At 50.6% G+C, this 11,650-nt stretch overlaps 1 protein-coding gene across 1 annotated transcript; it reads right to left on the bottom strand.

The window, feature by feature from the left end:
* Window positions 1-7,030: 7,030 nt before the first annotated feature.
* Window positions 7,031-11,333, bottom strand: LOC130198493 (uncharacterized). The gene is made up of 2 exons (XM_056421660.1): window positions 10,524-11,333; window positions 7,031-7,576 (listed from the first exon to the last, which is right to left on the bottom strand). Exons 1-2 carry the CDS (start codon window positions 11,331-11,333, stop codon window positions 7,208-7,210), a joined length of 1,179 nt encoding a protein of 392 aa, XP_056277635.1. The 3' UTR covers window positions 7,031-7,207.
* Between the last annotated feature and the right edge of the window lie 317 nt (window positions 11,334-11,650).

Here is an 11,650-nt window from a genome sequence, read left to right as displayed (position 1 = left end):
TGAGGGAATCAAGCGCTCCCCTGGAGTTCTGCTGTGAGGAGCCACTTATCAGCCAATCCAAAAAAAAATGGGCTACAACAATAGCCAATCAGAAAAAAAAACGTATCTGTTGTATCTGGGTAAGATTTAATCCAGCAACCAATGAAGATAAAACATCCTGGAATTGCGCGCGACTGACTGATATCCGAAAATTTCGTGCTGGGGGGGGGGGGGGGGGGGACCAGTTGAGTAAATACAGAGGTACTAGGACCAGTTGAGTAAATACAGAGGTACTAGGACCAGTTGAGTAAATACAGAGGTATTAGGACCAGTTGAGTAAATACAGAGGAACTGTGGGACCGGTTGTATGGCAGCGGTTCTATTGGGACAGAGGAGTTGGAACTGGTTGTGTTGGGAAAGATTAACTGGGGTCGTCTTGAACAGACAACTAAATTGTGTACAAATGTTCATACTAACTGCTAAAAATACTATGCTATGATTTGATTTTATATTTTGTAAAAATACCACGGGCAAGCTAAAACATTTAACAAAACAAAACCATAAAAACACATTGCACTTGAGTCTTTCTTGCATATCAGCTCGAGTTTGCGCGTGCCAGGTAGTGAACTACACTCAGGGTGTCATGCTCCGGCTTGCCCACTAGGTGGTGCTGGAGGGGCAATTCACTTGAAGGAACAATCCGTGGGTCTTTATTGGTGCGGCAATGTGACATTTACTTCTCCAGGATGAGATTCATACCAAGAGGCTATCGACATAAGCCATGAATAAAACATTGACCCACTGCACAGAACAAAGAAGGCTTTGAAGTGACTCAACAAGGAGCACAGCAGGCCACAGTCATGTCATGTGATTACAGTTGTTCTCCTCAATTGCTAAAACACTAAAACCCATTGGCTGAACAAAGTTCTCAGTTGCCTGAACTCATTTAGCTAATCGTGCAGTCTGTTGCCGTAAACTAGTTCACATGGTAAAACACAATTTGCAGATCTCACTTAGACTTTTCAGAAAAACTCTAAACACATTCTCAGTCTCAAAACACATCGTGCCCTCTAATGCACATGTCATCCATACTGCTGAACACAAGTGGCACAAATCAAATACAAATGAAGAACACATGTCATTGATTAAACACAAGCACTCAAAATGTATTTAACTTGTATCAAATGATGTGACACAACCAATGTCCGCCAGTTTAGAGCCAACAGGGGGTTGAAGGTGGGAAGGAGAAAGTCTAGGAGAATGGATAGAAGAAACAATGTGAGAGGATGAGGACAAGTGCCTCTGTGAGCTGGGCCACGAGGAGGAAGAGGAGGGCGTATGCGAGGTGGACGATGAGGAGGAAGAGGAGGAGGGCGTATGCGAGGTGGGCGGCGAGGAGGAAGAGGAGGAGGGCAGGAAAGAGGAAGAGGAGGACGAATAGGGAGACGAAGAGAAGAAATATCGGATGAAATTGGAGCAACAGTCATAACCTTGTTATAACAATGTCTATGACTGTCATAGACATTGGTCCCCCCCAATGTGAGGCGATGTTCTGTGTCCACCATCGTGAGGACATTCAGAGAAGAGAACAGGTTCAGTATGCTACTGTATTGTCATTGCAAATGTACTGTACTACGTTATATGCAGCTGTTTCAATAGACACACAAGAGGCTTCTCCCCCGTCGCCTCAGGAGAGGACATGTTGCTCGTGATGTCGACGAAGTGCTCTGACCCGACGACAAGAAGAAGCACATTGATGACATGTTGACTCCTTAGATTTGGATCCCTTTACTGTAGTATTGTATACTGTAGTGTTGTATACTGTAGTGTTGTATACTGTAGTGTTGTATACTGTAGTATTGTATACTGTAGTGTTGTATACTGTAGTGTTGTATACTGTAGTATTGTATACTGTAGTGTTGTATACTGTAGTATTGTATACTGTAGTGTTGTATACTGTAGTGTTGTATACTGTGGGGCCCTCAGTAACACTGGACATTGATATTTATTTTATTGTATTTGTTATTTTTATTGATTGTTAATTGTGTCATTATTCTCCTGGTGTGTGTATGCATATGTGTGAAGGGTTAACAATGGTACAGGCACTCAGGTCAGCTCAGGGGTCCTTCTGGATGAAAGCGAGGGAAAACCCTCCGCTAGTAGTTAGCCAGATAGATCCACAGCCTGCAGTCTGCAGTGATGTTGCTGAGTGTGTTCTGTTTCTGTGCTTTCAGGTCAGTAAACGTGATTAACTATGATAAGGTGGCGACATGGATCATCGTCAGTAATCCGAATATGTAATATGGAATATGTGAATGTATGTCAGAGTTGCGTGAATGTGATGTTATGATGTGTCGAAGGGGATATAGTGCGTCAGAGTCATGCTAGCGAGCGAGAAACGGTAGTAACCACCTGTAACCTGTGAGAATGAGAGTTGTGTGAATGTGCAGAATGTCGCCAGGAATTTGTGAAATTGGGCTATACAAATAAACTGAATTGAATTGAATTGTTGTTCCACTTGCATAAATCAGATTGTTGTTCCACTTTGCTGCTCTGTTACACAATCCCATAAGCCGTATGGGGAAACAACCCGACTCAGACCGCTGTAGAGGAGGAGCGCCGAGTAGAATCACAAATCGCTTTTATTAACGAGGTTGCAGAGAGCCGCCCGGTATGGTTATTCAGATCATCTGAACATCGGCCAGAGATTCATTTCATCGAGTAAACAATCATCACGAAGACATGCAGAGTAGTCACACGTGGACGCGCTGTTCAGTTCATTGGGAGTTATTATAAAGCGGATTACTCCAACAATGTGGCAGAGAGTTCTTCTAGAACTCCACTGTCAAACAAAAAGAAAAAGGAAAAGAAAGGTCTAGTACTGGAATGAAAAATGCTGACAGAGCACTTTTTATTAGGGTCTAAGTGTCCATGTGCACTCTAGTCGTTATCGTGTTGGTAATATTGAGATACAGCGTTAAATACTCCCGTTTTACTGGTTTTATCCGTCGCATTGTTGTTGTTGTTGTTGTTGTGTTTTCTTTACTGTTTACTGGCTTTTTAAATGTATTTTAATCGGTGACAGAGTGTCAGGACGCTGCTAAACATTCCTGTGGATCAATGAAGGTTCCATCAAGGGGACAACACAGTTCATCTCGTCTTCTCTCGTCTTCTTTTACACACTGAGCATGTTTCCTCTCATTTCCTTGTGAGCGCTCAGCAGCCGAGCAGCGAGCTGAGACTCTGAGTCGGCGCCGCTGTTCTCTGGCATTTCATTCGCTAAATGATTCATCTGTAATTAAAACACATTTCGGGCCCTGAAGGGGATCAAAACCCAGAATGCCACATTCCCCATAACTCCACTGGACGGGGCCTTCGGCCCCCCCCCCCCCCCAACAACTTCAATGACACGTGAGATAATCTTCTTCTTTTTATTTGTAAGGGTATTATTTTGTGAGTCTGAACCCACGTGACTCAAAGAAACATCCGACACACGGTGGACATCCATTAGTGCAGCGTGGCTCTCTTCAGCAGTCGATACCATGACCATTCTCTCCCCCTCGCTATCTCTCTCTCTCATCCTCTCTCTCTCTCTCTCCTCTCCCTCTCTCCTCTCTTTCTCTCCCTCTCTCCTCTTTCTCTCCCCCCCTCTCTCTCTCTCTCTCCTCTCTCTCTCATCCTCTCTCTCTCCTCTCTCTCTCTCTCTCTCTCTCCTCTCCTCTCCTCTCTCCTCTCTCCCCTCTCTTCTCTCTCTCTCTCCTCTCTCCTCTCTCCTCTCTCTCTCTTCTCTCCTCTCTCTCTCTCTCTCTCTCTCTCTCTCTCTCTCTCTCCTCTCTTCTCTCTCTCTCATCCTCTCTCTCTCTCCTCTCTTTCTCTCCCTCTCTCCTCTTTCTCTCCCCCCCCTCTCTCTCTCTCTCTCTCTCCCTCCCTCCCTCTCTCTCTCGTCCACAGGAGAACCGTGAACTTAGTTTCCAGGTGTGCTCTGTCGGCGGCGCTGCATGTGAGCCGTCACTCTCCCAGTAATTGCTTCGCCCCGCTGCATTTCGCTTTAGATTACCAAAGGATAGGCGAAGATGTCAGCTGGTAAATTGAAGGAAAATTAGATCCTAGAACGAGCTAACAAACCCTTTGCCTTTTATTAAATTAAAATGGCTCTGTCACGTCTATCTCCGGGAAAAAAATGATGACAATAATTCCTGTTTTCCAGAGGCTGGCTCTGCATTTAGTTGTGGAGACGACAGCTCAGCGGGGCGTCGGAGTCGGCTGGTAAACATGATGCTGATGTGGACTGAGGGTTCTGTGGCGGGCCCATGTACGCCTGGCACATGTACGCTTGGCCCATGTACGCTTGGCATATGTACGCTTGGCCCATGTACGCTTGGCACATGTACGCTTGGCCCATGTACGCTTGGCACATGTATACGCTTGGCACTTCACTTGCTTTTAAGCTCCCCGGTATAATCACGACACCTTATTGATCCAAACAGCCTTCGTCTCCATCAACTCAAATGCAGGGGGTTGAAAACAAGATCAGAGTGTTCGGCGTATAAAATCCATCCCTCAGTCTCCATTTGAGAAATGAATGCCTCCGTGTGAGTTAAGCGCTTTTAAATGTCGGGCCGGTGAGGATGTAGGCGTTGGCCCAGCAGATCCCCCCCCCCCCCTCAGCCTTCTCGTTGGATGAATTGCGCCGTCACGGCCACACTGACGGATTTGGATCAGTGGGTCCCGAGAATTTGTCTGGACCGCAGAGGGTTGTGGGGAACGGACCGTTCATCACCTTAATGGAAGAGTATTGATCGCGGTGGAGGAGCACGATACCCGACTGCAATAGTAATGGAGTTCCCTGAGAAGTCTCACATGGAAAGGCATCCGGGGAAATCCAGGAAGAGGGGGGGGGGGACACCTCGGCCCTGATTGTTGGCGCCTTGCTATCCGTCGAGACGGACCTCGTCTGTTAGCGGGTCTAGACTTGTTTTTTTGACTAAATCACCACACTGCATCACGCACAACATATTGAACTAGTTTTATAAATATCAAAGTCTGGGGGTTTCACATAGCGACCAATGAGCATGTACAAGAAGTAGATGAGGTCACCGTGATGTCACCAGTCGGTCGGTGGACTGATGTTTTGAAGCATTTTTGTTCGTCGACATCAATACGACGTTGTTATTTGACCACAATGACACAATTAAAGTTGTGAGACGTAAACACGGACCACTCGCAGACCACGTGCTCGATGAGCAGCTGCTGTATTGAGACTTCAAACTAGTGGTGGAGTCCTGTGTTTACATGCGTGTTGAGGTGAGGATCACACGGAGGTCGGCTCAATCTTCTCGGAGACTTCTACCATCGAATTTCTGTTTTCACGCTGATGAATATTAAAAATAATGCAGCTTCAAGGCACTTCATCGACTTCACTGTCAGACCACAAGGTTGCCGCTCGGTAGCAACATGTAGCAGCAACTTCCATGCAGAAGACTGGAGATCGTATCCAGTGATGGGCAATTTACTCAATCTAATAAACTAATTACCTTCGCATTGAAAATGCGGAAGGTTATGTTTTGATCGCCGTGTATTTATTTATTTGTATGCATGTTCCTCGCATAACACAAAAAGTTTTAAATCGAATCGCATGACATTTGGTGGGATGATTGGTTATTATCCGGGGACCATTTGAGTAGATTTTGGGATCGATCGGGCAAAGGTCAAGGTCAAGGTCATGAAAAGGTCCAAATCTTCTTGAATCGCATGAAATTTGGTGGGATGATTGGTTATTATCCGGGGACCATTTCATTAGATTTTGGGATCAATCGGGTCAAAGGTCAAGGTCATGAAAAGGTCAAACTCTTCTTTTTATCATAGCGTGGTCAATTTTTATCCAATTGGCAACTAATGCCAACATGTTCAGAATTCAATGCCCACTCTTGTGATATGCGAAGGTATGCGCTCTACCGAGTGCCCATTCTAGTTATTACTTGTTATCAGAAGTAATTAGTTACATCACTTGCTACCATCTTATACATGGGGAGTAAACTGCCCAGATATAATTTTTGGAGATCCCTGATCATGTTATTTATGCCGCCGATATTAATTTCCCATTATCGATGATCCATATTGGCAGATACAGATCCCTTTGTGGTTTTATTACACGGCTGGTCAACAGGTCTCTGGACTATTTCCTTCATTTATTGTGCAACATGTTACCCTTTTACTTTGTTAAAGTAATTTTTACTGTTGTTCTTCTGTCATCATAAAAACACACACTGGGGGTTTGGTGACGGATGCATGAATATGGAGTCACCCATTTCATTTGGTTTAACTGTTTGATTAACCTTAAAGGATGAAGAACGCTGCCAGTGATGGACTGCGAGCTGAAGAAGACCATTACTCATGTTCCTTCTCGGTCTGGGCTCAAAGTGGATCGATTACAAGTACTGTTGGACTTGAGAAGCTTTGATGCTGCGTGTTACGTGGTTATTCTGTTGGATAATGTCATCTCTGTCTGGAATAAAGCTTTTCCTCTGGGTCTTCAGCGCCGCCCCGTTACAGGAGCTGTGAATAAGCAACTCTTTGCTCACCCAAACCGTCTGCATTCGTTCATCAGAAAATGCACATGTGTCATCTGAATACGCCTAATCCGCGAGTATTGTTGCGTAACCCACGGTTGTTTACGGGATGCGAACACCCTCGTGAATACCTGCCGGGTGAACGTGCCACCGATCAGTGTAATCCCTTTCATTCTGTCAGAAATCACAGACAGCTGTCACAAGTGTGAGAGGCAAGGGATGATCAGACTCATCCACAGTGTGTGTGAGAGTGTGTGTTTGTGTGTTTGTCGCAGGACCTAATAACATAAGACTCTCTTAGCCTCCATGTGACAATGCGTCTTGCCGTCACTGGTAGGTTCCCCTTTAAGCACCACGGAATGATCAGCCAGAGCGATAGTTCGTAATGTACTTTATTGCACGACCGCAGACAGTGTCTCTGCTCCAGCACTCCCCCTCGTCTTCAGCCCGTCCAGCTCCTTTTGAAGCCAAAGCCTCGCAGATACACCCCCACAGATTGTCATCAGCTGGTCTGATTGTCCTCAGACCAGCTGATGACAATCAGACACCGTTCCCTGAACCACACCCCCGCTCCACCCACTCTGCAGCCGAGCTTACACACACCCCCCTGCCACATACCTCCACCGCCCGACTTAGGCCGGGGCAACATCCGGCCTAACCTACTCCCCCTCCCCCCCATGAGAGCGGGAGAGGAAGTCGGCCACGACCATCTGTGTCCCCGGCCTATGGATCACTTTGAAATTAAAAGGCTGTAAAGCCAGATACCACCGAGTGATTCGGGCGTTGGTATCTTTCATGCGGTGGAGCCATTGGAGCGGGGCGTGGTCCGACCAGAGGGTGAATGAGCGTCCCAGGAGGTAGTAGCGCAGGGAGTCGACCGCCCACCGGATGGCGAGGCACTCCTTCTCCACCGTGCTGTACCTGCGCTCCCTCTCCGACAGCTTGCGGCTGATGTACAGCACGGGGCGGTCAAACCCCTCTACCTGCTGGGACAAAACGGCCCCCAGCCCTCTGTTCGACGCATCGGTCTGCAGAGTAAAAGGGAGAGAAGTTAGGTGTGTGAAGGAGTGGTTCCCCACAGAGAGCTTGCTTTACCTCCTCAAACACCAACTGGCACTGCTCCGTCCACTGGACCGGATCTGAGGCACCTTTCCGGGTCAGGTCAGTCATGGGGCTGGTCAGCTCTGCAAAGTTCGGGATGAACCGCCTGTAATAGCCCGCCAGCCCCAAAAACTGCCTCACCTCTTTTTTAGTCTTGGGCCGCGGGCAGGCTGCGATGGCGGCGGTCTTGTCCACCTGAGGGCGCACCTGCCCGGCGCCCAAGTGGTACCCCAGATACCGTACCTCCCTCCGTCCAACTGCACACTTCCCCGGGTTGTCCGTAAGCCCCGCCTGCCTCAGGGACTCCAGCACCGCGCCGACCCGCTGCACATGCTCCGCCCAGGTGGTGCTGTGTATGATCACATCATCCAGGTAGGCGGCAGCATATGCAGCGTGCGGACGCAGCACCCGGTCCATGAGGCGTTGAAAAGTGGCTGGGGCCCCGAACAACCCAAAGGGAAGCGTGGTGAATTGGTATAACCCAAACGGAGTGGAGAAGGCCGTTTTTTCCTTAGACTCTGGCGACAGAGGAATCTGCCAGTAGCCCTTGGTTAAATCCAGTGTCGTAAAGAAACGCGCAGTGCCCAGATGGTCCAGGAGCTCGTCGACCCGGGGCATTGGGTAAGCATCGAATCGTGACACCTCGTTCACCCTGCGATAGTCCACGCAGAACCGTATAGACCCATCCTTCTTGACCACAAGAACAATGGGACTACACCAGGCACTGTGGGACTCTTCTATTACCCCCATCTCCAGCATGGCCGCTAATTCCCGCTGAACCACCTTTCTCTTGTGTTCAGGTAACCTGTAGGGTCGTAACCGCACCGTCACGCCCGGAGGAGTCTCAATCTCGTGCTCTATGAGGTTTGTGCGTCCTGGAAGGAGAGAGAACACATCAGCAAACTGCTTTTGCAACTGGGCAATGTCTGTTTTCTGGGTCCCGGAGAGACGGTCTTCACAAAGGAGCGAGGCCGGATTGGTGGATTTTGGGACCTCAGGCCCCAGCTCCTCTCTCTCCGCTACCGAGGACACCAGAGAAACAGACTCCACCTCCCTCCATGCTTTTAGGAGGTTGAGGTGGTAAATCTGTGTAGCTCCGCCCCTATCAGAACGCACCACCTCATAGTCGACATCCCCCACTCGCCGTGTGACCACAAAGGGCCCTTGCCACTTGGCGAGGAGTTTAGAGCTGGAAGAAGGAAGCAATACAAGTACCTTCTCTCCCGGTGTGAATTGTCTCAGCCTGGCACCTCTGTTGTACAGCCGCTGCTGACGCTCCTGGGCCTGGAGCAAATTCTCACGTGACAGCTGACCCAGGGTGTGGAGCTTTGCTCGCAGGTCCAGGACGTGTTGGATCTCGTTTTACTGGTGCTCGGCCCTCCTCCCAGTTTTCTTTAATGAGGTCGAGCACCCCGTGGAGTCCTGCCGAACAAAAGTTCAAAGGAGAAAATCCGTGGAGGCCTGGGGAACCTCCCGTACTGCAAACAACAGAGCGTCAAGCCATTTATCCCAATTACGTTCATCGTCATTAATAAATTTACGGATCATGGACTTCAAAGTCTTATTCAGACGCTCCACCAGACCGTCGGTCTGTGGGTGGTACACACTGGTCCGAATAGACTTGATGCCCAGTAACCCGTAAAGTTCTCTCAGTGTTCTTGACATGAACTGGGTGCCCTGGTCAGTCAGAATCTCTTTCGGGATTCCGACTCGGGAGATGACCTGAAACAGCGCCTGCGCGACACTCTTTGCAGAAATGTTGCGCAAGGGCACCGCCTCCGGGTATCGGGTTGCGTAATCCACGAAGACTACCACAAAGCGATATCCGCGTGCACTCCGGTGAAATGGCCCGATGAGGTCCATAGCGATTCGTTCAAATGGAACCTCCATTAATGGCAGCGGGCGCAAAGGTGCCCTCGGAATGGCCGGAGGGTTTACCAATTGACACTCCGGGCAGGACGCACACCACCGGCGCACATCCGCCCGGATGCCCGGCCAATAAAATCGGGTCATTATCCGGTCCAGAGTTTTATCATATCCCATGTGACCCGCCATCGGGTTATAGTGAGCCGCCTGGAAAACCATTTCCCGGCGGCTGTTCGGCACCAGCAACTGGGTGCTTTCCTGCCCTGTGTGAGTGTCACGGCTCACTCTGTACAGTCTGTCCCTGATCAATGTGAAGTGCGGATATGTCTGCGCTGCGTCAGGGTGCACCAGCTGACCATCAATTCGTATCACTTGGTCAAAGGCTGAGCGTAGAGTATCGTCCCGAGACTGCTCGAGTGGAAAATCTTCCATGGAGTGAAACTCGGGAGCCGGAGGAGTCGCCATAGGAGGCTCCGCCAGTTCCCCCTCCCCGTCTGCAGTGTCGGACAACCTCGCGTCACCGCTGAGCACGGCGCACATACCGCATGACCCTGTCTGCCGTGACCGCACCCCCGCAGCCTTCCCCATTAACTTGTCAAACCCTGGCCAATCGGTTCCCAAGATTAAGGGGTGCGTAAGGCGGGAGCTAACCGCGACCTTCACGTTATGCTTTTTCCCCCCGTATCTAATTTCCGCTGACACTATGGGATACTCGTGAATGTCCCCATGCACACACCTTATCTTCACCCACAATGCCTCCACCAATGCCCCTGGTCGAACCAGGCTCTGGTGGATCATAGACTGTGTACAGCCGGAATCCACCATTGCCTGATGTATACCCCCCTGGATTCTTACCGGTACGCGGTATGTCGCTCCCGGACCTGGGGAGGGTGTTGGAGAGCCGGCAACCCGGATCACCTGGCCCACCTCCATCAGCGGACACTCCCGCCGGACGTGTCCGGGCTGCCTGCACCTCCAACACTCCTGCCCTGGCGTTTGAGGGACTACCTGTGGGTTGGGAAGGGTGCCGGTGTTTGCTGGGGCCTGTATGGGTCGCGTCAGTGGCCGCGTCGGACTGTCCGGAGCCAGTGAGCTGTCGACCTGCCCGCCGGGGTGTACCGCCAGGTGGTCCTCCGCCAGTGCAATGGCGGCCTCCAGCGACGTGGGGCCGTGACAGCGGACCCACTCTGCTGTTCCGGTCGGCAGCCCCTCCACAAACTGCTCCCTGACGACCTTCTCCACCGCCGCCTGCGCCCCTCCGGAGTTCCCGGGCTGCAACCATCTGGTGGCGGCGTCCTTCAGCTGGTGTGCATAGGTAAACGGCCGGTCCTTGGGTCCCAGCGTTGCCTCCCGGAACCTCCGCTGGTGGTCCTGCGGAGTCAGTCCCAGCCGATCGATGACGGCTTTACGCACGGCCGCGTAATTGTGCCGCGCTGCCGGGGATAGCGACAGCGCCGCTGTCTGCGCCTCCCCGGTGAGAAGAGGCAGTAGACGGACCGCCCACTCCACCGCAGGCCAGCCACACGCCTCCGCCGTCACCTCAAACGTCTCCAGAAACGATTGAACGTTGTCTGCCGTCGTCATCTTCGTGACCTCCACCCCCGCCAAGGGTGAAGGGTTTGGTGGAGTCGCAGCTGTCCGGGCGGCGAGCCGGTCCAGGGCTTTCATCTGCCTCTCTGCCTGGGCCAGGAGTGCCCCCAATAGTTGCCGGTTTGCCTCTGACTGGTCCCGCTGCATAGCTGCCATCCCCTCCAGCATCTGCCCCAGCGCCATCAATAGCTGGGTCGGCAGATCCGAGTGTTGCTGGCTGCTCTCCATGTGCTTTTCCGAAGGAAAAAAAATGTTAAATTTCCCCTCCCCAAAAAAAAAGGCTCCACGTTTGGCTCCACTGTGACAATGCGTCTTGCCGTCACTGGTAGGTTCCTCTTTAAGCACCACGGAATGATCAGCCAGAGCGATAGTTCGTAATGTACTTTATTGCACGACCGCAGACAGTGTCTCTGCTCCAGCACTCCCCCTCGTCTTCAGCCCGTCCAGCTCCTTTTGAAGCCAAAGCCTCGCAGATACACCCCCACAGATTGTCATCAGCTGGTCTGATTGTCCTCAGACGAGCTGATGACAATCAGACACCGTTC

The sequence above is a fragment of the Pseudoliparis swirei genome, chromosome 8 (assembly GCF_029220125.1).
Source record: "Pseudoliparis swirei isolate HS2019 ecotype Mariana Trench chromosome 8, NWPU_hadal_v1, whole genome shotgun sequence".
Taxonomy (NCBI): Eukaryota; Metazoa; Chordata; class Actinopteri; order Perciformes; family Liparidae; genus Pseudoliparis; species Pseudoliparis swirei.
Note: the sequence above shows the minus strand (reverse complement) of the source record. Positions and strands in the feature narration are given on the sequence as shown.

Coding starts and splice junctions, on each gene's coding strand:
- LOC130198493 (XM_056421660.1), bottom strand. CDS start 11,333: ATGGAGAGCAGCCAGCAACACTCGGATCTGCCGACCCAGCTATTGATG. Junction 7,577..10,523: donor GCACCCTTCCCAACCCACAG/GTAGTCCCTCAA, acceptor TTTACTCTGCAG/ACCGATGCGTCGAACAGAGG.